Source organism: Colletes gigas, unplaced genomic scaffold, assembly GCF_013123115.1.
Source record: "Colletes gigas isolate AHSC1104 unplaced genomic scaffold, ASM1312311v1 Colletes_gigas_Sc00005, whole genome shotgun sequence".
Lineage (NCBI taxonomy): Eukaryota > Metazoa > Arthropoda > Insecta > Hymenoptera > Colletidae > Colletes > Colletes gigas.
Genome location: NW_025106634.1, coordinates 10435535 through 10460819, shown reverse-complemented (window position 1 = coordinate 10460819; position 25285 = coordinate 10435535). Strand labels below are relative to the sequence as shown.

The following is a 25285-nucleotide window of genomic DNA, read 5'->3' as shown; positions in this document are numbered from 1 at the left end:
CATTTCCGTGTCACTCGCCGCAACGTTACCAACAGATTCAAAAATGAATTTTAATCCCTCCCATAGTCAATTGACATGTATTTACGCGCACACTACAGCTGTTTGCCTATCAATACCAATTCAGTGAATAATTTTTCCATGAGAAGAGGACGGTAACAATCACCTCGGAATTTGTCAGGTCGGTATGGCAGTCAGATTGGGCCACGACATACTTTTTAATTTCCTTAGAGGCCCCGCTGGCCTCTGCTGGCCGCTTGAGACCACTCCTGATACTTCCGACAACGTATAACGATTACTACTGGCTACTGGCAGCCTCTGCTGCCTTCTTCTGCTGGCTTCTGCTGGCCTCTGCTCGTCACCGCTTATATTTCTCACAACGATTACTACGATTACTCTATTGACTTCTGCCAGCCTCCGCTGGCCTCTGCTGACCATTGCTGAAAGTTAACAAATCGAGTCAGGAAACACATGTATCTTTTTTTACGAAATGGAAATATTTATTAATTATGTTTAAATTAATACATACAAGGTCGTAGGGTACAGTACACAGATCAATATCAATACATAACAATTATCGAGTGAAAATAATATACAACAAAATGTACAAATTGTCTGCAGTCAAGTACAGTTCTTTATACAATTCTTATAATGAATTAATTACCTTACTAATCATACAAGTTTGCATCGTTCTACGCAAATATCATTTCTATGATTTATTCGAATTACTTTACGAGAGAAACACAAACTACGAACCAAGATCCGTTTTGTGGTTTACCCGACTAAATTACATAATTACTTTTGGACCTTTCTCACAAACTTCAAGTCGTAACATATTTTAATCGTGATGATTTTCATTCTTTAAAACTTTCTTTACCATTAGCTGTACAGTTTTCATTAAATAACAATTTTCTGTATTTTCTAATTAGTTATCGGTATTCAATTCACGGTATTATTGAAAATATGTAGATGGGCAACGTTTCGAAACGATCGAGTATCAGATCTCGTTGATCAAATAATGGCAACTGGATGGAATAGTAAAGATAATCAATTCGTTATTTTGAAAATAAATAATATTACATTAACCGTAAAATAATTTTTAGGGAAACACGAATACGAACGGAGTGAACGAATTGCCAAAGTAATTTATTTAAACTAACTTTACACAGCTCCTATCGACGTATGGACCAGTTTTTATATCTAAATTCGTTCCTGTTACCGTAGTATCGTGTGGAAGCAAGGAAACGTGCTCTTTGACGTTTCAAGACAAATAACGACCATCGATACACCCGAACTCTTAATTCATTCACGTACGTGGTTCTAGGTAGTATAAAAAAACAGAGTGAGAGGGAGAGGGAGAGAGAGAGAGAGAGAGAGAGAGAGAGAGAAAAAAGTAGTTTGTACAAAGTTAAGTCAAGGACGGGTAAATGGCGATGAAACAATTGTTTATCAATGATCAAATAGAAAGTGCGCGTTTCTTCGAAATTACGATCGAATAGAAATCTTACTGTTTCGTAACATAGTTACATTCTACCGAGTACGGCATGACGTTAAAAAACTTATACTCTACAATTACTTTTGCGTTTCGTTATTTAATGTATCGTAATAAGGCGTTTCTCGATGTCCAACATTTCCTTGTACGTAGCAAAGAAGAACGTAAACCTTTGAATTTTCATTACCTCGTATACACACTCGACTCGACTCGACTCGACTCGACTCGACTCACAACGGATGATCAGCTGTTACGACTAGCTTGAACAAGATTTCAAAGACACCCGCATCTTTACCTTATTATTTTTCTCATTTACACATGATACGAAACACGAGTGTGAGTTAAGCTCGCTAGAATCCATGGTAACCGTCAATAAGCCGGAAGAATCTACATTTTGAAATTCCCAAATCTAAGACAGACACGTACTTACGTTGTCCGGGAATAGAAACGATCAAACAACAGCGAGCATAAAGACTGATTGCTCGCATATACCAGAGGATCGAAAGGAACTTTGAAAAAAAAAATAATTCCGACACTCGTGGATAAAAATAGCTTTACGAATATTATTCTGACTAGTAGTGATCGATATACTCGGAAATATGAAAAGGCTATTTTCATCGAATAAAAAATATTCAGAAACCGAATGAAAGAAACTGGTTGGAAAACATTTTTTATCGAATGTTTTTCGGAAGAACCAAGGCGCGGTAAAGGTAACGAACATGGTTTACCTTGATAATAACATGGGTGAATTATTTCGAACATTCGGTGGTTAACGCGTACGAATCTCTCGAGTCTCGATTATGGCTTCATGTAGAAATTTATGTCACACACACGATTGACCGCGAATACTGTCCGGGATACAGGCTCTTAATTGGATTTCATCAAATTGCTATTCTTAATTTTCCTGCACTAGTGTAACTATTACTACATTGCTATACGTATGTGCACTCGCATGTAACGTGCGCGCGTGGCCGCATACATATATGTATAGATACGTATGCATACTCATACATACATACGTACATTTAAACAAAAGAAAAACGATATCGCGTTCTAGCCTATAGACCGCGTTGCTTCGCTCACGATGCCATCATACTCGCAAACTGTACGGTAAAGTGCAATTCGGAACAATTCTGGCATATCAAATAAACATATTAGCTACTCTCTTATCTATAGAGGTTTTATTTTAATTTCTAAATAAATACACGACTATCACAATAATGCACGCACGCACGCACGCACGCACGCACGCACGCACGCACACTCCGCACGCACGCACGCACGCACGCACGCATCTTACCGATTCGATCTCGCGAGTTTCGACATTGACAACCGTGAGTCTTTGTCCCACGACACGAAAGAAACGTGTACGCGTAATGATATTTTTGCGTACAAAGAATCTATAGAAAATAAATATTTCACGTATCCTCGAGAGACGCGAAACAAAGTCTCGACGATCGACAATTTTCTAAAGCTGCCGCCAGGAAACACGAAACATTTCACTCTCTTCGATTCGATTCGTTTCGTTTCGTTTCGTTTCGTTTCGTTTCGTTTCCGTTCAGAACGAATAAATCACAGTTCTTTCTCTCGGTAAGTTATACGCGTGATACTTTGCTAAGGACCGTTGAAGCAACGAACAAGACGATCACGAAATTTCGTCATTTTCCGTGCTTGGCAATCTTGTACTCGTCCAATGTTCTCGTTCGACGAAAGTAAAAATTAGCTAGTTTGTCCCGTGAAGGATTAATTAAGCGGATGATTTCCGTGCGTATCATTAGGGAAACGCTTCGAATCTGGCATCGAATTTATTCACATAATTCCAATATCTAGGCCTTTTTTAAGGCGCACTAGCGCGAGTTATTTTTCCAAAATATTTAATACCGATCGTCGTTTGTTCTCCTTGCTTTTCGATCGATCAACAAACAGACAGACAGACAGACAGACAGACAGACAGACAGACAAAGAAAGAAGGAAAGTAAGAAAGAAAGAAAGAAAGAAAGAAAGAAAGAAAGAAAGAAAGAAAGAAACGTAAGAAACACGGTCAAGTGACGTTGACGATAAATGATCGTGCGCGCACAGATAACCGTAAAGTCGTTCAACTGTGAGATTATCAGCGCGCGGCCGGTGGCGGCAGTCTATTCGGATATATACAATTTCGTATGCGTTTGATTGTACGTACTCGAGGATCCTGATGCAACGAGACGCAGGCTCGTAAATCGACAGTCTTGTGTCTCAACAAGCTTCTTTCGAAGCTGCGCGCGCGGCCGGGCGACGTTTAGCTTTTCGAGTGCACGCTAGTCTTCTGCGCCTTCTTCTTTCTGGCCGCAAGCATATCGTAGAACGGGTTATGCGATATGCTTTGCCTGTAAAAACAATATTGTATTTACAACGGTAAAACTCGATCGGTTTCCTCCAAACGAATAATCGCGTAGTCGAGTTTGGAAAAAATGTTGTAAGAACGCAACAATTATTACCGCACGCATTTGATCCATTCTTCTTTCTCTTCGTCCGTGGCTGCAGACATTCTGTACACGGTATGTTTACCTGCGATAAACGAGAAATAACAACGATTAAAAGTGGAAGATGGGAGAACCGTTTGTTTCGCACAGACAGACTAGAGACTAGAGAATTTTACGCAGCAATTGGCCAAACGATTAATTCTACGTAGGTATTGCGTGACGATCGCAAGCTTTCCGAGAAAAATATCACCGAGAGAAGCGAATCTTTCGTCACGATCGGGATCGGATACCTTCGACAACTTTTCCCTCGCTGTCTGTTTTGCACGCCTTGATGAACTCGGAACCGGCGGCGTACAGCTCGAAGCAGTGCGGTTTGTGCCGATCCTGCACCTCTCTGACCTGAATGTTTTCCAGCGGGATGATGCCTCGTGGCTCCTTGTCCGTGGTATACTCAAAGTAATAGAGACAGTTGTCGTTCAGTATGAACCACCGTCTCTTCCAGCTCTTGTAACGTCCGCCTGGAACATGAAACGGCTCGTTTTAAGCCGAGGATCGATGCACGATGCCAGATGCGTTATTTACCTGCTGTCTCCGTCAGGGCAGCAGAGGGACAAAGCGATACGATATAAGAAAAAAGTAGGTACAGAGAGAGAGAGAGAGAGAGAGAAAGAGAAAAAGAGAAAGACTCGACGATCGTCGTGTTGTAATTGGCAAGGTGTGTGGTGCTTTCCGACACAGCGATCCCCAAAATGTCTCGGTTCGCAGTCTCTTAAACGGCACGAAGAGAAAATATTTACAGTTAAGGAATAACGATCGCGATCCGTTGAAGAAAGGAGGAACAATTGTTTTCTATTAAAATCGAATCAGCTAGCAAGGATCATAAACGTTTCCAAGATGTACATATGTATATCCGCGGTGCGCGAGCTTCTCGAAAAAGAGACACGTAGATATACATATTCCGATCCAAGAGGACACCGGGTGAGAAAGATAAACGCGAGAAGGGACGCGAAAATTGTATTTTACGGTACGAGTGCACGAAAGCAATTACCTTGCTTCCAGAGCCAACCCTCCTTGTCCGGGTTGAAGAACGTGTGCATCAAATCGTTGCCATCGTCTTCCGGTATCTTGAACGGTTCCGTCTTTATACTTTCGTACAGGCTCTGGGAAAAACGAGATACACGCTGTTAATTTAAGTTGTGAATCACGTTTGCGTACGAGCAGAGTATACGCGTCGATCGCGTCGATCGCGTCGATCGCGTCGATCGCGTCGATCGCGTCGTTCGTCGCGTATCGTGCGACGTCGCTTTGCATAAATCTATCATTAAGGAATCAATGCAATGGAGTTGCCCGTTAGCCCCGTGTATTCATCTAATAATCACGATCCGGCGAGCGACTTGTAAAGCGCGGCAATTGCTTTATATCCTGGCCACGCATCGCGCGCCTACACGTAAGTACATGTGTAAGTACCTAGTTACGCGCGTAAACCTCTCTATGATGTACATATACATACGTATAATGTTGTTCGAAAAGAATAAAGTTAGGCGTCTCTAATGGGGTTGTAAAAGAGCAAAGGTAGGCGCGTACTGACCACGAGGAGTTCGCGAGGCAGATCACCGCCATTGTTGATGCCGCGATTCATGGATATGAATTGTTCGACGCTGGGCTTGTCCTTGACGCTCGGATTGTGCAGAGAGGTGTTCAACATGATGATGGCGAAGCTGAGCACGTAACAGGTATCCGTGTTGGTGAATATGTTTGGGTTCAGTTGGCAGTACCTCTGCGCGAAGCACTCCATCATTCGGTCGATCTTTTGCGCCTCGCCAGGCAGCCTGAACGACCAGAGGAACTGCCGCAGAGCCTGAACCAGAATCAAATCCGTAAAGTCGTGCAGCTCGACGAACGCCCGGAGCACCCTCTCGTTGAAGTCGTGTCTCTCGCCTAGGTAGTCGCCGATCGCCGTCTTGTTCAGCCCTTCGCCCTTGTACAGGAACTGCGCGACATCCTCCGGGGTCGGAGCGAGGAGGTTGTGTTCGATCAGGTACTCGATGCCCTTCTTCGGGTCCATGTTGAACTTTTTACGGCCGATCGACGTCTGCTTAGCCTTGTTCGATGGCTTCGTTTCGTCGCTCGCGAGACCACCACCCTCCATCGCCTCCATTTCGGCCACCACCTCGCCCAGCTCATCTTTCAGTTGCTGAAAAATAAATATACCGCTCGTCAGTATATTGTCGCACGGCAATATGGCTTCCCACCAACACGCAACAACAACCTATTTTACCAGACCAGAGCCTAACGCGAAACCAGTTTATTAATCACCGACCTTACACACTCGCTAATTTCCCATTACGACCCCGACCTACGTGCCGCTTAAATTCCATTGCAATTATCGAAATTATCTATCGTCGATGAACTTTCCTTTGCACTGGCTACTCGATTATTTCTTATTAATACAGCGGAATTTTACAAGTATCGATAGGACCGTAATCGGCTGGGCGTTTCGGCGTTTCAGCGTTTCTCCTCCTTTTCAACAGCAACGTAAAACGTTTCTCGTTTCCACACGCACGCTTCCTTCGAAACGAACATTGTGTCTCACGGTTACGTTACGGATCCGGAACCCGTCCCCTCTGACCTTAAAGGCCAGCAGGCCAAGTCGCCTGTACATACAATCCTACATACATATGTATTTACGGAACTAGGTACCTACTTTGATGCATTTATACACAGAGCAACTTGTCACTGACGTTACCAACTACGATTAAGCGCCGATAAAGCGCAGATCGTCCAAGCTGTTCCCCTTCCGGTCTACAATTACAAAAGAAAATGTACTTTTTTTTTCTCTCTCTTACATTTCTCGCACATTTTGGCGTTTGAAAAATATTTCTTGAAAATCCGATCCTACCCTTTGGAAAATCAACACCGAACCGCAACGGTTAAAAAAAGAAAAAGAAAGAAAAAGAAAGAAAAAGTTACCGTTTATTCGGGAGCAAGATAAATTCCATTTAATTATCGAGCAAAGGATATCCGGCCTTTAATTAACGTTCAGCCGGCTTTCTTTCTCGCATTCTTTGGAACGAAACGCGGTTCCCCGAATGTACGCGCTGTGAACGTATTCGTCGATTTAACTTGTTTCGCGCGCGATTATATCAACCCGATTTCCACCAATTTACCAACTAATTATGCACCTTTTGCCAACTTCTTTCCTGTCTATTTCATTCTGCTTACTACTTTTCAATTTTTAATTACGACGCAAAGAGGAACCTACATTTTATACCGTACAAATAGACCCCGGTTGATTGTTAAAAGGCAACAGCAGTCTTTTCTTTACATCGGTTTTTCCTCTATCCGTTTACATTAATTATTTTCCATCGATCAAACGATGCTGTTGTGGCCAACGTTTTAATTTTAATTAATAATTCGCGTTCTAAAAGCGATCGGATCGGACTGTTTGAAAAGAAGAAAAGAAACGAACGCGAGCGAGCGAGCGATCGAGCGAGAGAGAGAGAGGCTGTGCACGAAACACGTTGTAGAAAAAAAATGCATCATTTTCTCTCCTGTTCCTTTCAACGTTCGCTGTTTTCTGTTTCATTCACGATTGGACTTGCCGTTGCACGCAAAACCAACGACCAACTTTATCAAAGACTTTCTAGTACGAGGATGACGACACTGTAGAAAATCGATGCTCGCTCGCGCCCATTCCTGCAATATCCTCTCGGCGATCTTTGCTGGCATCGCAATGGGAAATGACGCGAACGCGCGCCGACTGTAAAATATGTATTTATCAAACCGGGAACACGTTTTCCTGGCGATAGTAACCCTGAAAAGAGAGATTGAACGTTTAGTATCCGAACGTCGAGGAAGATTCGATCACGTATTTATTTTTTTACCGTTTGCACTCGACACCCCTCGTCTATCTTTCTTCTATCCATCGGAAAGCCAAAGATTTCTTCTGGATTCCGAAATTCTGCTCGATAACCACGAGCCGAATCTCCGTTGTTTAGGAAATATTATAGAAATATAGAGACGGAAAGACGAAAACATCGGGATGGTTACGAGAACACGATACGCGTATTCTCTCTTCTCGAAGAGGGCAACCTCCTGTGTAATATCGAAAAGTGGGTGGGAAGAGACGTACGTTCTATCGGAGTGTAATAGCCGCGTATAAGCGCGTTATACGCCGCTCTATTTGTCATTCAGGTTCCTCGATCGACGATTTGCTCGCAACGGAGCACTGGAATTTCTCCACGCGTCGCGTCGATTCTTTTATTTTATGCCTCGACGAAGGAAATTTCAAGCACGCGTTGCTTGGTACTGTTAAAATTACCGCTAACCCGCGTAACACGAACTTGAACGTAACAAACAATTAGCGAAAGGAATCGAGAAGCAATCGACGAGCGAACGACTTTCATCCATCCAGTCGGTGATGCTTGTTGGACTTGTTACTGATTTTCTTTTCCAAGTTGGTGTGTCATTGTTATGTGATTTGGTTCGCGTCAGCGACTGGCGCAGAGAGACCGGAAGCGGTCTTTGGTTATTTTCGATGGAGCTCGTTAACAACGTGCCGGTGGCACGATACCTTGCCATTGACAATAACGTTGGTCGTCCGTGGTACAGTGGTGCTATTGTCTTGATATGCAGTCGCGTTCCTTTTCTCTGTTTCTCGGCTCGCATCCGGCCTCAAAGTCCCGTGCATTCATCCTCGATGCGTGAGAAAACGACACGAGTGGCTCGCGTCTCTTGGTCTGGTTCTCGGTTAGCTTTAGCTTTTACCTTTCAACGCGAAAACCTATACATACATACATAGAAACTGTATCTACGAGAAAGTCGTCTTCGACCCTTCTCCATCTTGGTTGCTGGTTACACACGCATTTTGATTCGGCAACTGGATCGCATGCACGCGTGCTTTCTATCGGTTGCTGTGTAATTACGCGAGAACGTCTAACGATAACGTCGGAAAACGGCTACGCTTTGCACAACGAACGTGCATTCTTCCATGGTTCGAGTTTAACGAACTTTAACCTTAACTCCATTAATTATTTAATCCACGGTCTCTTTACGAACAACACTCTGCTTCGAAAATATCGCCGCAACAACTCCGCGCTGTATTTTCTAACGCGTAATCCTTGTACAAGCGAGAGGGGAACCAACCCTACGGTAAGCAATAAATAATATAATACTACTACATAATAGAGGAAAATAAATATTTATCGTTGAAAATAATCACGCGATGGTACGCGAAGTACAACTAGACAGCGTCGAGCAAGTACAACTAGGTTATCGAATCGAACCGAGTCAAGCAGAAATTACGTATAATCGATTTCATTTACTTAAATTCCATACACGCGCTATTTATTATCGACGGTGCGAGGGTGATTTTTATTTTTATACACCGACCCCGGAGAGACTTTTATTAATTGTCGTTCATACAGTGACCTCTTCCTTCCTCTTCTTCGTGGAAGAAATCGCTCCTTTCGAGCGAATCGAGAGCAACGCTTGCTTTTACCTCGTTATCCCCCTTCGAAGCGTATTATCAACAAATCCGTCGAAAACTGGACACGATCAAACGCTTTGCTACGTCCGAATAAATATTAATAATTTTTTGCGTCCGATTAAACGTTTACTCGTACTTACGATGATCACGTTCGGCGCCTTTTTCAGCTTTCCCGTTGTCGATCGATGAGAAAACATTCGACGGATGCGAGGGCAATTTGCATTTCAAGTCATCTACAGACAGACGGGCATCGCGAAACGATGAATCATTCGCGATTTACAAGCTCCGCGATATAACGCTTACGTAATATCGAACGGAAAACAACAAACGATGGATAACGTCGCCCTATTATTTGCGCCTAGTTGACAACTTTCGTTTAAACTATCGAACGCAATGCCCATCAACGCGGATACAAGAAAAGAAATCTTTGTTCGAAACACGAGTCTTGTACGCGCAACCACCAAACCAAGTATGTACATACAATGTACTTGAACGTCACGGTCACGGATACATATTTAAAACTATGCGAAAGTGGACTACTCTTTTCTTTTTCGTACCGGTAACTACTTTTCGACCGAGTCGATCGAAATTTATTAATTTTATTTTGCATCCGAAGCGAATTAATCGTCGCGCCAGTAAACGAACAGGATTTTACAATCTCCTCGAAAAGGAAACGCTCGCTTGTTATCGCTCGCATCCTGTATGAATCACGATACACGTTGCTCTTCCTTGCTCGTTAGATGAATTCACTTTCGAATCTCCGCCCCTTTTATTTATCTTCCGTTCCTTTTTTTTCTTTCTCGCTCGTCCTGACAAATCATTATTATTTCCTTTCCGGTGTAATCATCAGCCGTTGCCCTGAAAAATGAATATTACTACGTTGTTTTCTATTTTCTCTAGATCCGGACGATTCGCGCGGGGCTCGCGGTACGAAATGTCCATTTCTCGAATACAAAAAAACCCCTCATTTAGCATAGCGATCGAAACAGAAGACGCATGGCTGTGCCAAACGTAAACGTCGTCGCGTTGCAACGACATCAAACCGTACCGACCGACCGACCGACCGACCGACCGACCGACCGATCGACCGACCGACCGAACACACGCGTACACGCGTGCACGATACTCGTGCCAATTCGTTGGATATTCTCGTAGAATGTCACGAGGTCGACGAGGTCCTACAGCTCGAAGAAAATAGTCTGCAAAGGTAGCAAGATTTCGCGCGCTAACACGCGCACTTTTCATAACGACACGCTAATAAGAAACATCGACGCTAATTATCGACACAAGTCGCGCATCTGTGAATCCGTATTTCACGGATATACCAAACAAACTTTCTCCGTGTGATTTATCAGGCCAAGAATTAAACGACATCTCGCGCTTGTATCGTTTAGCACAAGTTATGTAACACGAATTAAATAAGCGGTCGAAATCAACTCGATCCGCACCTGTGATTTTTCTCGTCGGACTTTGATCCGAATATTCTGGGCCGGACCGGACCGGACCGGACCGGACCGGACCCAATTACAAACAGGCAAACAAGTACGCGCATACCTTCGCGAGATTCCTCGGACACTCCCTTTCTCCAATCTTATTAATAGTTTATGCCTTCGAGTAATAATACTCGATGCGTATACAGATTTAAACGATGCGTAAACGAGAGGTTGGTGTACGGTCGGTCTAGTCGTGGCGTGGCTCGCACGCGAACCTTTGCTCGCCAAATTTCTAATAAATACGGTGGGGCCAAGTTATACATAGAGCACGACCTGTAAGTCAATGTATTCGCGATGGCCATGATCGTAGTTAACGGCTCGATGTCGAAGGAAACGAGGATTACGGTTGTTAAAAGTCCCTGGAATGCTGCAACTCGACATTTCTGCGCTCCTCAGCCACCCGGTTGCGGTTCACCGTGTGATTCTTGCGCTCGAAATATTGTACGTGTAAGTAAGTACGTACACTCGGCTATCCTACGCGTCCGGTGCGTGTACGTGGCGAAAAAGCCGAGCAGAAATCAAAGGCCCATCGAATCCTTCCTGCCCGACGGGGATAATCAAGGTTTTTCCATCGAATTATACGTAAGTACTTATGTATAGGGTGTTCGGCCACCTCTGGGACAACATTTTAATGGAGGATTCTACAGGAAGCAAAATAAGACGACAATCAAGAATACTAATTTCTTGTTCGAAGCACCGTTAAAAAGTTATTAAAAAATTAAATTAAAAAATTTCATATCATTCAACGAATTAGTATCTTTGATTTTCGTCTTACTTTAGCCTCTAGAATCTCCCATTAAAATTTTGTCCCAGGGGTGGCCGAACATTCTGTATGCGAGCAAAAATTCTCTAAATTCGTCGAACGAATATCAAAGTTTTTACGGTCACGTACCATTATGAAACATCCACCGTCTGGTCAGAGTATAGTATTATCATTGACCCCGTACTGGCTTACGTTAATCTCTACTATTCTTCTATCGTGGCTGGCCCACGAGACGTATTCGCTTCTCGATAATTAATATTAATATTTATACGTGAAATAAAATTTCTCGAAACAGCTATCCCACGCATATTCTTTTAAATGCTTTCGTTTCTTGCCCGCCTTTCGTCTAATAATAGTTTGCTACGTTGGTATTTTAAACCCTGGGAGACGAGTCTGCCGGTTTTGTTACACAGGAAGCGGCTACCTGACTCGACATACTTTGCGCAACGTGTAATCGGGTTAAAAGTTCATTAGGAAGTAAAGCGGTTCGCGACTGTTGGTTCTTATTCGGTGCAAATACCATAGCATTCGATTACTTAATGTGTCGGGTTCATTACTTTCGTTCGCTGTTACGCAACATTGTACCGTGTATTATTTTTCTGTGCAACGACCGTTTGTAAATTAAAAATAGAATCGAAATATTGCGGGGAAACATACTTTTTCTAGCATGTGCATTCGTAGTGCGTACCGTGTAAGTACTTTTACGTAATATTACACGTTTCTTGGTGATGTAATAGGACTGGGCCGACTGTCGGTCGCTGTTCCCGGTGCCGTGCCGTTCCGTTCCGTTCCGTTCCGTGCCGGATACGCGTGTTCTAACCTTTATGCAGCCAGCCAGCGACACTAACTCAAGGCTCAAGGCCGATCGAATCGTTCCAAATCGTGTCCAATTTCTCGCGTCAGATTCGAATCGTTTTAACGTTTATTTATATTTTCGTTAACTGGTAGTCAACTATGTATAAATATATGTATGTCATAGAGAAAATAATTGAGCAAGAAAATTGTAGGATTCCGTTGCACCGCGAAGCAAGTGAAACGATCGGTGCGTCGGACTGTCTTGGAGAACGGTCAAAGAACAGGTATTAAAAATAGTTCAAATTTAGACGCGTGCAGTTCCAAAATTACTAGTGTTTTATCCAATATCGAGCCACAGTTGGAAGCGGCAAAGCTTCCCCTTTAAAATGACTTTTGGTTTACGTCGATCCGACTTTCCCTTTTCGAGATATAGTAATTTATGTAAAGGGGTAATTTTTTAATTTGTGCTATCTCTGTCTCCGTCTAACGCGTCACACGGTACCTCTTTCTCTCTCGCGTGCGAGTGTCGTAGTATTTCCAAGAATTTACTACGCGTTGTTTACTATTTACGCGCGAGGTCAATGAACTCGCGCCGATCTCAACGATGAAACATAAAAAAACCAACCCCTATCTCCGAAACTAGCCGCCGCATCGATGCGAAATTAAAACTGCTGTATCTCCGGAACTAATAAAGCTATCGGCTTGTTCGAACGCTCATTTTAAAGGACATTTCATCCTCTATCCAATGACTATACTAACTACTATAATTTATGCTTCCTTCTGTGTTTATTTTGCAATTTACTCAAACGTTACATACTAAAACAAGTTTCAGCAATTCCTATTGATTATACGACTAGTGCGCGATAAAACTGGATTACAAATTGCTTAATTAATTGAAAATTAATTTAAATTTTTATACAAGATGTTTCAACGTACATATAAAAATTGTCCGAAGGTAATAATCGAGAAAGTCTGTCGATTCTCGTTCGATACTTGTCGGATGAAAAGAAAGAATACGTTTAAAGCTCCTTTGTGTGATCGCGTCGCGTCGCGTCGCGTCGCATCGATGCGGTGGCGTGGCGTGGCGTGGCGTGGCGTGTTTGCGTTAATGCCGGTCGAGCTTTGCGTCCTATTTTTTCGTCGACCTACATAACAACGCCGTGTCTACGCGCGACGCTTCCAAAGTAGCGAAAAAAAAACGAGGTCCCTGGGGTTAGTTTTTCTGACCACGTAGCAAGGCCTTGCGGCATCCTTGGAAAGTCGATTTGCCATGCAAAAAGATTACAGCCTACGCGACGAAACCCCTAAGCTCGAAGCAGCCGTGGATCGTCGTACGGTACGATACTCACGCCAGAAACCGTATACTACATATAAGTTTAATTTTTCTTTCTCGACCGGCTTGAACGCGGTTGGCCAGCCGGCCGGATGGTCGGCTTGTCTTATTTATTTTCATATTTATTCGTTGCGCTCGCGTCCTCTCTCTCGTTCCTCCCGATTGGTATTCTTACGTTTTCGAACGTTCCAAAGCTACCTAAAAAATTTTCTCAAGTAGTAAATGTCGCCTGCTGTCTGTAGAGACTCGTTAAAAGAATCGATCATAGATCGATCGATGATACGATTTCTCTCCGTTTAACGACGACCATTAAAAAGTTTGAACGTGGAATAAAAGTTAGCCCGAAAGGCGATAAATACCATAGAAACGATTAAAGATACAAACCGTCCAAGACCGAGTAGGTTCTCTTTAGATCATCACTAACCGACGGTTTCAAATACCGGTCGCGTCCTTTCCTTTCCTCGTTAAATTCTTTGTTGCGCGGTCCGTTTGAAAAATGCAATAGCAACGCGTGACAACCAGTTTCCTTTTCTATAGCAAACTCGAATCTCTTTGTTTCGATCCATGGATCCTCGTGCTCTTCGGGCCATGATCGTAAGATACTGTAAAATCAAAGTTGACGTAAGCGTATGTACAACTACGAGTGCCGAAACGACGATTACGTATATTGTACAAAGGAAAGGATCGTCGAGAGAATTTGTCCAAATAGACGACTCATTTTAGGAAGTAGATGTTATTAGAATGACCAGTTAGTTCTCCCCGTGTGCTGCGTTCCAGTTCCTTTCTTCGCCAAGTACATATTCAGCAAACGATCCGTCCGGTCGCCGGTAAAGTGACCTCTCAAGGCCGTCGTCCGAGCAACACAAGAACAGGAGAGAAAGAAGGCGCGAGGGAAGTCCAGCTCCTTTCGCTCGGTCTGAAACTGCGCACGCGGCCAGCCTTTCATCTAACCGGACACCGAGAACCAACGGAAAATACACGGGCCAGAGTAAAAACTTTTATCGATTCTATATCCCCTAACAACGAGGCTTTCGTTTACAAATTAGTCGAGCATTTTTTAAGAGTTTTCAACTTTTCGCTCGTCGTTTATTTTCTTTTCTTTTCTTTTCTTTTTGTTCCTTGTACCGCGGTATCGGCTATACAAGGGTTAGTTGTTTCGTTACTTTCCAAACAAACTCTTTCAGCTAGTTTACATTGGTAAAACTTGGGAGCGTCGGATATTTTTAGCGAAGCTAGACGGAACAGCACGGTCATAGTTGCAAAAGCATCGCGCGATACTCGAGAATAAACAGCGATATCGACGGATTCGATACGATCTGCGAGTACGTAAGTACTTACGTGTCGTTGCTCGAGAGAAAAATCCTAAAACTATTAAATAGTTTAGAGGCACCGGTGTGTGTATTTATACAGCACGCGTGACATAATACGTGTACGTAGAAAACTCTTGAGAAATTCTTCGCCGGTAAAAAGCAATAAAATAAGATCGCATAAACGTACAGATAGATACATACGCGTTCGGTTTCGCTCCGTTTCCAAGTTACAACACCATTTTTCCTTTCTAACGGCTTACGTCTGCTTACCTTCGCTGAAAGCAGATACGCAAACTGATCATCTTATCGTTCCTTTTCTTACTTATACTTTCGACGCATTCGAGTGTACCACGAGTTTGCGGGAAATCGTTTATTCGATCGGTCAGAGATACGAATCAATTTTGCTAGTTTAGTTGATCGAAAGCAAAACTTGTGCGCCCTGTGCCATGTAATGAACCAAAAAGAAACATAAAAATAGGTTAACGATACGCGGCATACGCATTCCTTTTGCAAACCTTATCTACGAGACGTGCTTGGAGCTAACAGTTTTGCATACGGAACTTGGTCCAACGTTATACGTATATCGTATTAATTGGAATTAATCGCTGGTTGCGGAAGCTAGATACGCACATAGTTGTTTAGTGGCGCATCGGATTGCTTGCGACAGAGCGGAAATAAACGATCCGAACCGCGCGAGATCGTTTAGTTAAAATCTATGTATGTATGTAGCATAGATCGGTCGTAGCAGCCGAGAAACGCGAGTCTGTGAGTAGGCAATCAAAGTTCGACGATAAAAATAATCATTCTCGTACGCGGAAAATGCGTCATACGCGAGAAACGTACGAACGTAGTGGGAGAATTTCTACGGGCTATTTCAACCAATGATTCATTCTCTCGGATAATATTCGATTTTGTAGGCTTGTGCGCGCCGCGCCGCGCCGCTTGGCGTCCTCTTGGCACGCGGTGTCGCGTCTTCCGTGCGATTCATATTTTTCATCGTACGTACACATTCTCCTGTAGTACAAGTTCGCTCGACAGAGTGACTCAGTATCGTCAACGATGGATGACGAGACGCGATCGCACAGGTAACAGATACTAAACGGTCGATCTTATCGTACGTATACATATGTGTATCCTTAGAAACAAGGATCCTAAGGACACACAAACAATGTTTACCAGGATCAATATCTTTTTACGTTTTAATTTCTATATTAGGACTTTGAAATAAAATTATTCCGACCAATTTGCCTGTTGATTCTGCCAATATCCTTTACACACGAATCCGTACTACAATTTACCGAAGCCCGGATCCAGATACATGTATCTCCGAGCAGCTGTCTGTACTTGCGCAGCAAACACTTAGTTTCCAGAATGCGAAAGTTTGCACGTTCTTACGCTGAAAATGTCCCAGGCCTTTACGGGGCAGTGACGAATAACTTACGGGTAAAATTATCAAAGAGGCTAGAGCAAAGCCCTTGGTAGCCTATTTTCTTTTCTCATTTACGGTCACTCTTATTCGGAGTATCTTTTAAAGGTGTGGGTGAGATCCTGAAAGGAAAAATGTTAATCGTAACGCTTGAATACGGGGAGGGTGTGTCGCGTCGCGTGGATAATCAGACGTGGGCGCGAGCGATGTTAATGTTCTCGCGCGACCAGCAAGGCCGAGGACACGGTGCCGTTTAATTGGAAGCCGGCCAAGTGCGGTAATATTACCAAACATTCTTTTATTAAAAAGAACCGACCGACCGAGCGACCGACCGAGCGACCGAGCGACCGAGCGACCGAGCGACCGAGCGCCGGTCTGGCGGTGCTCCAGGAATTACAAGTCGCGGTAAATGGAAGAAGACCGGGGTCCATAAAGATAATGCACCCAACTACTCTCTCGATATCTTATCGATCTCTAGTTTCTTCAAAACCAACAACAAAGAGCGTCGATCGCAATCGTTGGACAAATGTTTGCGCAAACAAACCAGGAGAAGCATATTATTCATCTACTTACGTATAGTGTTCTCCGAATCGCGTATCGCCTGCTCGAGTTACCGATTGGTTAGTCATTGCTTAAACGATGATCGCGTTCAGGTTTATTAACTTTCTATCGGAGCCAAATTTAAACCGAACTGTAGCGACTTTCTCACCACCACGCCGTCCAAGCATTTTTTCTGTGAAAAAGGTATACGCGCTGTCCTTGCCCTGGACCGGGTATAAAACCCCGATTTCGACGCGTACTTCGAGAGTCGGTAGCGCGTTACTCCGCCACCAACATTTATACGCGCGTATTATGTAGAAGCAAACGTTCAAATAAACATTTGTGCTCCCGTAGTTGAACAGTGGCGTGGATCGAGTTCGTTATTCCGAAAGAAATAACGATCCTGAGAGGTTGATGGAGGGTAACGGTGAAAATGTTTAATACTCGTCAGTGTTTCGAACATGGGTGCGATTTATGCGATCTCGAATCCTGCGGTCACGCCGCCTACTACCCCGTTTCCTTATTCGCGAACCAACGATCGTTGTTACGCGCGGTATGCGTATCGAACCAAGAACAGATCGATACGTTTCCAATGTAAACACAATGTTGCGTTTAAAGCCGGCCAGCGACACGTGTTTCGGCAAAGTATACGTAAATAGAAATAATATTCCTGCGAGCCACGTGTTATTCGCACCGTATTAATCGGAGAAACCACCCCCGTTCACCTGATTCGACGTTTCGAACAAAACTTGATTTCTTTCCTTTTTCCATTCATGTTTCTACGATTAATTATCTTTCGCGTTCGATCGGACGCTAAAAATGACAATGACCCCCCCGTTGGGTCAGCGTATCGAGGTTTATGTAATCGACGGTGATATATTCTTGGTAGCGAGCAATCGTTGACGTCAAACGGGTGATTAAGGTCGACACGGTAAACAAATGCATCGACGACACGATCGTCAGGTACGACGTATTGCCGATAAGATCGAGACTCGACTGGTACTTACAAGGAGGAGACACGAAACTTGGTCGTGTTACACGAGAGGCACGTTTAAGATCGGACAGACGCGACGCGACGCGACGCGACGTCAAACCAAAGTATACGTACTTACATATAATCTGTTTGCGAATCAACAACGCTTCGGAACATGGACTATCTTTTCACCCTATCCGGTAAAGAATTTTCGTGATGCAAAATTAAATAGGTCTCGGATGAAGGGAGACCAAATAGCACCCGTACCTCAATGAAACTAGCGAGAACCGATCATCGACAGATTATTCTCTCGTACCCTTAAAATCTTTACATAGCTGTAGAAGTAAACACCCCTGGTGGATTTGCATTTGTCGCTGATCACCGATCGAATGATCGATCGAGGCCGATCGAGGCCGGGTGTGCATGTACATATCTAGAAATACATTTGGTCCGTCAGGCAACTTTCCAACGCCATCGTGCTCTCGTATTTTGCATCGTTTTGCTGCTCTTAATACGATCGACAATTTATTTGCGAACCGCCTGTTGGCTTCTTGTCAATTACAGATCGCGTCGAGATCAGGTTCGAGCAAGCTTGCTTCCTCGTCGACGCTTTGATAACACCGGAAGACTTTCGCGGCGGCGTGTCTCCGCTCTATATCGAATACGATCCACGCGATCCGACAAACGCACCAACGACTATCCGAGTCGAGTTTTCGAAAGAAGCAAGGGGGGCCCGGGCAATAATAAATAAAACGCGGTAGTAGTTTTGGCTGTAAGAAATAGAGTCGAGTTAAAAGATTCGACTAACCGTAGATAATGTACTAAGGTCCCAAGCGCTCTTGGCCTGTTTTTGGTAACCCTTCTTGTTCCTTTTGCCGGGTCTGCGCAGACTAGAGAACCATCCTGCGGCTATGGCGACGGCGCTGATGTCCCGGCGATTCTCTGTCCGAACATTGCCACCGTGTACCTCGTCGAGCGCGTCTACCGACCTACCGGTGAAAATCATTTTTCGCCACGCGAAAACTTTCGATAACCGATGGAGAAATTCCGAGGATCAACGAGGAGCTGGCTTCGTGTACCGTGCCGTGGTACGATTTCAGGAACAACCTAACCACACATTCTGACATCGCGCACCGCACGCAACATTTAAACTCGAGGCTGACATTGACGTTCGATTCTTTCCCGACACGTCGTCTCTCTCTCTCTCGACACTCGCGTCACAGAAATTACTAACCGCGCCACACACAGCTGGCTTCCTCGAACAAAACACTCCGGGCGAAACGATCCCACACACGGTTCAACGACCTCGAATCTTAGACGCGATTTCTTTCGATCGGTTCGCGATCGACATTTTACACTGTCGGCGTGCGTCTATCAGCCACCACGTGAACAACTACGTAAACACAGCAAACAATTCCGCTCGATCGGGAATCGACACCACTTTTTGTACTTGCGCGAACAACTGCCAACTAGAAATATTATTTTCATATTATTACTATTATTACTATTGGATTCGAAGAGCAACGTTGTCGGTGATGTTCGATGCTAATAAACTTTTGTTACGACACAACGACACCAACATATACACGATAAACGATACATGTTTCGAAAATATTTATGCACGACCCTTTACTTTTAACTTGTTTAGAAAATAAAGGTTATACGTAGAAAAAATAAAATCAACGACCCACAATCCGAACCGTGACACAGTCGACGTGCGACTACCGAGCGCAGGAAAACACCGCTAGGTCGCGGCAACCGTCGCGCTGCAAACGCACTGGCGCCTCACGGTGGACGTGTCACGAACCCGGTCACGCGTCCACAATCCCACTGGACATCATTTAATATACAGAGACCTGTCTACCTTTTAAAAACAACTCTGCTCCTCGCATCTTTACCCTTTATTTTCTTTTCGTTTCGTTTCATTCCCTCCAATGCCAACGATAACAAAATTACTACCATCGATGTTACCTATTCTTTCCACCTTAAACTTTATTCGTTGTCGTCGACTGACCGTTTGAACGCGTTCGCTTCGCTTCGCTTCGCTTCGCGACGCACAGCACACCGAACGATCTTCAGAATTCGATACATCGAGATACTCGATTCTATTTATCCAACGTCTACTCTACTAATCATACGCGCTTCTCTACGGTATAAGGTTACGCGAAAGTCACCATTCACACGCAACGGTGCAGAGTACACTATAGTATAAAAAAAAATGTCAATGTCACTGGTCCCCTGGAAAGAACATTGGCCCCCAGTACCGTGACAGATAATTTGGTTCTGTTAAACCTTTCGTTTCCCATATCCAAGACAGATCGACGCACAAATATCGGTAAAACTATCGCACGGAAAGCAGCTAGCGAAACGGCCAGGAACCTTACACGTTCGTTCACCTTTCGAGATTCTCGTCGGTTTCCACGAAAAAGCCAAATAACGGAGCACAGGCAGCACGACTTGATCCATCCTTGCCCGATCATTCGACGCGTGCTTGACGTCATGGATGTCGAGGGTCAGAACCCACGCGAATCCGACGATAAATTCAACTAAATCGATTAAATTCATTTAACAAGGCCAAATAGAGTATTACGACCATCTTTTTCCCCTTGAGTAAATTACACTCGCGTTACGTTCTCGCTGTAAACGCAACCGACGCGACGATAACGCGATAGACTTCTCGTCGTTCGAAAAGCAACAATTCTCACGACGTCGATGAATAACTTTCCTCCTGGTAGATGTATATTGAATTTTCGCATTGGCACTAAGAGGGAGCGTGACGCGACACCACTCTGTCCAAGAGACTGTTTGTGGATAGCTTGCCGTCACCGCTTACAACAGAGCCCATACGAGTGTTATCGAAACTCAACGACACTTGGATATTTACGTACGTTTAATTACATTAAATTGAAGGTGAAACCCGTCGGCTTCGAATGTTTCCACTTTCTCGAGAAATTCATCCATCCATGTATCCATCGCTATTACGGAAATATGTATGTTCGCGTGAAAACAACATCCATACATACGCGCGTTTGCCCACCGACAAACATGGATTCGAATCGCAGAAATGATCGATCGATCGATCAATCGATCGGTCAGTCGGTCGGTCGGTCGGTCGACCGGCCAAAACATCGTATCCTATTTATAGATTTCGAACGGAAAAGATCAAATATCCGACATTTCTACCTCTTCAAGTTCAACGATCGAATCTATCGTCTAATCGAAGAAACAAATCCATCTGAATAATTATTTTCATCCACTGTTGGACGACGGTAATGAGGAATGAAAAAATTGCAACTACGCGATACCGTACTATAATATAATCTTTAAAACTATACGTAAACTCAATGACCTTATTTAACCGCGTGAAAGGTAAATATGTCCAAAGAGAAGCAATCTTGGTTTCAGCGTTTCCTACATGCATGTATGTAGGTACCTACGTTACTTGTACGATTAAACAATTGTACGTGGCGCCCTCGCGCGTTCTTTTCCCCAACTTTACACAACCGGTAAGGAACAAACAGTCCTGCAGATTTCGCTCTGCGGTAAATATTTAAAAAAAAATTACTATTAAAATCAATTTACAAATATATGTATTTTAATTTACATAATAGCTGCTTATGCATGCAGCGTACGAAAAATCACTTGGAAAATTATTCGAAAATTATTCGAAAATTATTCTCTTAAGAAATAGAAAAGCTCTAAGAAACGATTACGAAGTGAACCGTTTACGCGAAAAACAAATACGAGAGTCACAACAATTCTTCTGTAACGTTTCAAAGTTAAGATCTGCCACCCAAGCTAAATCGCCGATCCTTATACTCTCTTTCCAAACATGGTTTAGGGGGATAAAAAAAGCACCTGACCGACCAGTCTTTACTCGAGCCTGGTCTGCGCCTGAGGTTCGCGTTTCCACTAAACCCCTTTCAGACCACAATAAGAACATGTTGCTCGGGACAACAGCAGGTTGTATGTGGATTTAAATGGAGAAATGTACAATGGAACTGGATGAATAGAAGAAAAGAAAGAGAGAGGGCGCTCGCGCGCGGCAAAAATAACAGGAAAGAATAAAACGAATGATAAAATAAATGTTGAAATACGACGAGTTTCGAGAACGACGCTCGATGCGCATTCCTTCTTCGCTACTGTACAAATTACTTCTGCTATTAAAGAGATAATAATTTTTTAACCAAGAATTTCTTTCCAACATTCAATTACAATTTAATTTCATCCTCACTTATTTAAAATATGTACGTATGTACGTTGATAGAAGGTAATCTTTACTGTTAGTTTTGCGGCAGGATTTGAAAAGATCAATTTTGAACAAATTACATATGTTTTAAACCGTATCATTAACCAGATCAATTATTACGATATTCATAAAAATAGAAGAGAGACACAAAGAGAAACATGATTTTTTGTTAAAGTAATTTAAATTATCAAAAAAATATCCTTCGTCTTCAAACTGTTTTTCAACTTTTTACTGGTCAGGTATACGTAAATAATGTTCATTAAAGGATAGGTTATTAAAGAAAAGAATACCAAGATCGCGTGTAGTATTGGTGTCGACCAGAATATGGGTAGATGATGATGATGATGATGATGATGATGATGAAAGTGGTTCTGCGAATAAACCTGACCACGTAGTAGCACTTAGCAACATTGAAAGTGGGTTTATTATTGGAGCACCAGGAATCTAATCTGTCTATGTAAAATTGCAAAGGAGCCCCATCCTCCACGCTGGTATTTGCAAGGAAAATTTTAAGGTTGCCTGAAAGATTAAAAATTTACAATAAAGGAAACCCGTACAATTATCGTTTATAACGAGTAAAAATACTAGTGTATAAAACACTTTTCTATATTTATTAAAATAAAAGAGATAATTAGGTGTCCAGTTTCTGGTGGAGCTTGCTATATTTCGTTATTAAAGACATTTACTGATAATACTCGGTGGTAGCTCTAGTCGCAAATCCATTCCAGTAGATCCATCCAGTATTAAAAGAAAAAGAAAAAACACGAAGAATAATAAATAACTGGTGAGCAAAAAAGGAAGAGGAAGATCCGCACGATCGATGGAAAACGACTTTTACGCAAATAATTTGCAAGTTTGAAAAACCAGAGTGCAGACGGAACGCAAAACAACAACGATATCGTTCGCTCGATGTAAACTCGCGGCGATGACAGCTTCGACATAGTTCGCGAAACGGGGTCGCGAATAAAATGATGACCAGAAAACTAGGGCCAATCGACTACTCACTTGTATTTCGAGCAACAGCTCCGTCTTCTTTCGCCTGATGTCTATAAGAATCTTCTGCTGCTCAGGCGTCAATTCTGCAAACAAGACGAACGAATTTTATTTCGATAGAAACTAAATCTATTCCACGTTGATTGGTCTACGTGGAAAATTCGGATGACAAGGATGGAAAATACTGCAGATATTCACTAATGGTTACAGTTACCGCCAACTAAATTAGTCATTTATGGTAAGAATGAAACGGCTAAGAAAATCCCATACAGACGACGCAGTGTTTAAACATATGTATATTTCCTTTGCTTGGACGATAAAATAAAATAAAAAGTGGAGAAAGTACGAGGTAGAGGTACACAGTGCCCCGTTATAAAATTTGATCTTTGCATTTGTTAATCGCACATTTTTCGTTCCAACGACGAACGATATCGCTCGGATCGACCATTCGAACAACAATGGTGCTGGCATCCTCGATCGATGCCAGTCGAGCCAAGGAAGGGGCCCTAGTTAAGAACAATTTAACCAAAGATCTAAAAATAGTCTTTCGAATTAAGGCAGGTCTCGCGTACAGGCATCGAATAAACGCAAATGAGATTAGGACTTTGGAGATTAAGAACAACCGACAACAAACAGGCACTTTTCTTATTCTACATATTATACATAGAGACCTTGGACCGACTGGTACAAGTGTTATTGGATACTGGATACCGAATTTCCTAAACTAAAACATCGAAGAAACGGTGACTTTATGTAAAAAGTTGGCCTATTTTACAACGAACGGTAGTATCGAACTCGTAAACATAACGTGCCGAAAAGTTAACGATCGGTAAACGACGGAGCAGCAATAATGTTGATTCGTGATAACGTTGTCGATGTTTATAAACCGACACTCGTGCTTAATATGTAAATTGCTCGGCTTTGGGGCGAGCGTAAACATGGAAACGCAAAAAAACACATAGGGAAAAGTAACGAGAAAGGAAATGATCGCGTGCGTGCGTGCGTGCGTGCGTGTGCGTATTTCATACGCCATTCATAACGCGTTCTGCCACCTGCGGTATGTCGTGACGGTAGTACCGTATAATCATCCTCGGGCTCGACCTCCGTGCGAGGTTATGTAATTCGAACGGGTACGCTAACCTCTTCCTTTCGCACGACGAGCGGAAAGTCAGCTCCTCGGATTAGGCTAGGTTACGTGCACTAGCGGAACAATTAGAAACTGTTGCTTCTCTGTACGCGCGAGAATCATAACGGGGCCGGACCGGACCGGGCCGGGCCGACAGCCATGCTCTTTGAACCGATACTTGTAATAAGGAATTCTCAGTCGGTACGTCAAACTTGTTACACTGCTATCCTGTTTCGGAGTGATTCACGGGATATTTTGTTTCAAGGTGTACACTTGTAAACAGCCAAGATAATCCCACTCGTAAAGTTATTCTCGGAATTGTTTTTCTTTAGCCTATATGTATCTCGCGATATCGATCGACAATAGCGTAGAAACATTTTAAAAAAATCGTCAGATTTCAGGTATACATACAACTCTCGTTTCCTTCAAACCTTTCGATCGTATTTCGATGTTACATTTCCCTTGACAGATGGGGGTGAACCACTCAAAGATAATACAACGGAATACAGGATGCAAGCCAAGAACGGACAATGTTCGATACTTTGTCTGATTATCGTCGGGAAAAAAGAGATTTCGTTTTGTTTACGGCGTGCATATGATAGAAAAGGAGGTAGAGCGCGTGCGCTCTGACAGGGAAAACCCAAATTTTTTCCAGGTTGTCGTACGTTGGATATCAGATATATCCTGATTTTTCTCAATTTTCTTACCTATTGTGCCAAACTGGTCGACCTGATGACCACCAGAATTTACCCCCGCACCTCCCAGGCCGTCCAGATCTTGCCACATTTCCAAAAACTCGTAATTTCCGGATACACGCACGCACAGAATCATCCACCTTCACTCACGCG

The 25285-nt window shown here is 43.2% G+C and overlaps 1 protein-coding gene across 6 annotated transcripts; it reads right to left on the bottom strand.

The window, feature by feature from the left end:
* Window positions 1–34: 34 nt before the first annotated feature.
* Window positions 35–25285, bottom strand: LOC122395350 (cytohesin-1). Of its 6 annotated transcripts, XR_006258969.1 has the most exons (8): window positions 25145–25285; window positions 23324–23397; window positions 5537–6142; window positions 4997–5108; window positions 4239–4466; window positions 3964–4033; window positions 3669–3852; window positions 35–437 (listed from the first exon to the last, which is right to left on the bottom strand). XR_006258969.1 is itself a non-coding variant. In XM_043392836.1 (7 exons), exons 1-7 carry the CDS (start codon window positions 25266–25268, stop codon window positions 3765–3767), a joined length of 1302 nt encoding a protein of 433 aa, XP_043248771.1. In that variant the 5' UTR covers window positions 25269–25285; the 3' UTR covers window positions 536–3764. The 6 variants fall into 6 exon arrangements, 5 of the variants coding, with proteins under 5 accessions (XP_043248771.1, XP_043248773.1, XP_043248774.1 ...); XM_043392836.1 differs by lacking the exon at window positions 35–437 and having other exon boundaries at window positions 536–3852; XM_043392838.1 differs by lacking the exons at window positions 35–437; window positions 23324–23397; window positions 25145–25285 and adding exons at window positions 18878–19538; window positions 20029–20388 and having other exon boundaries at window positions 536–3852.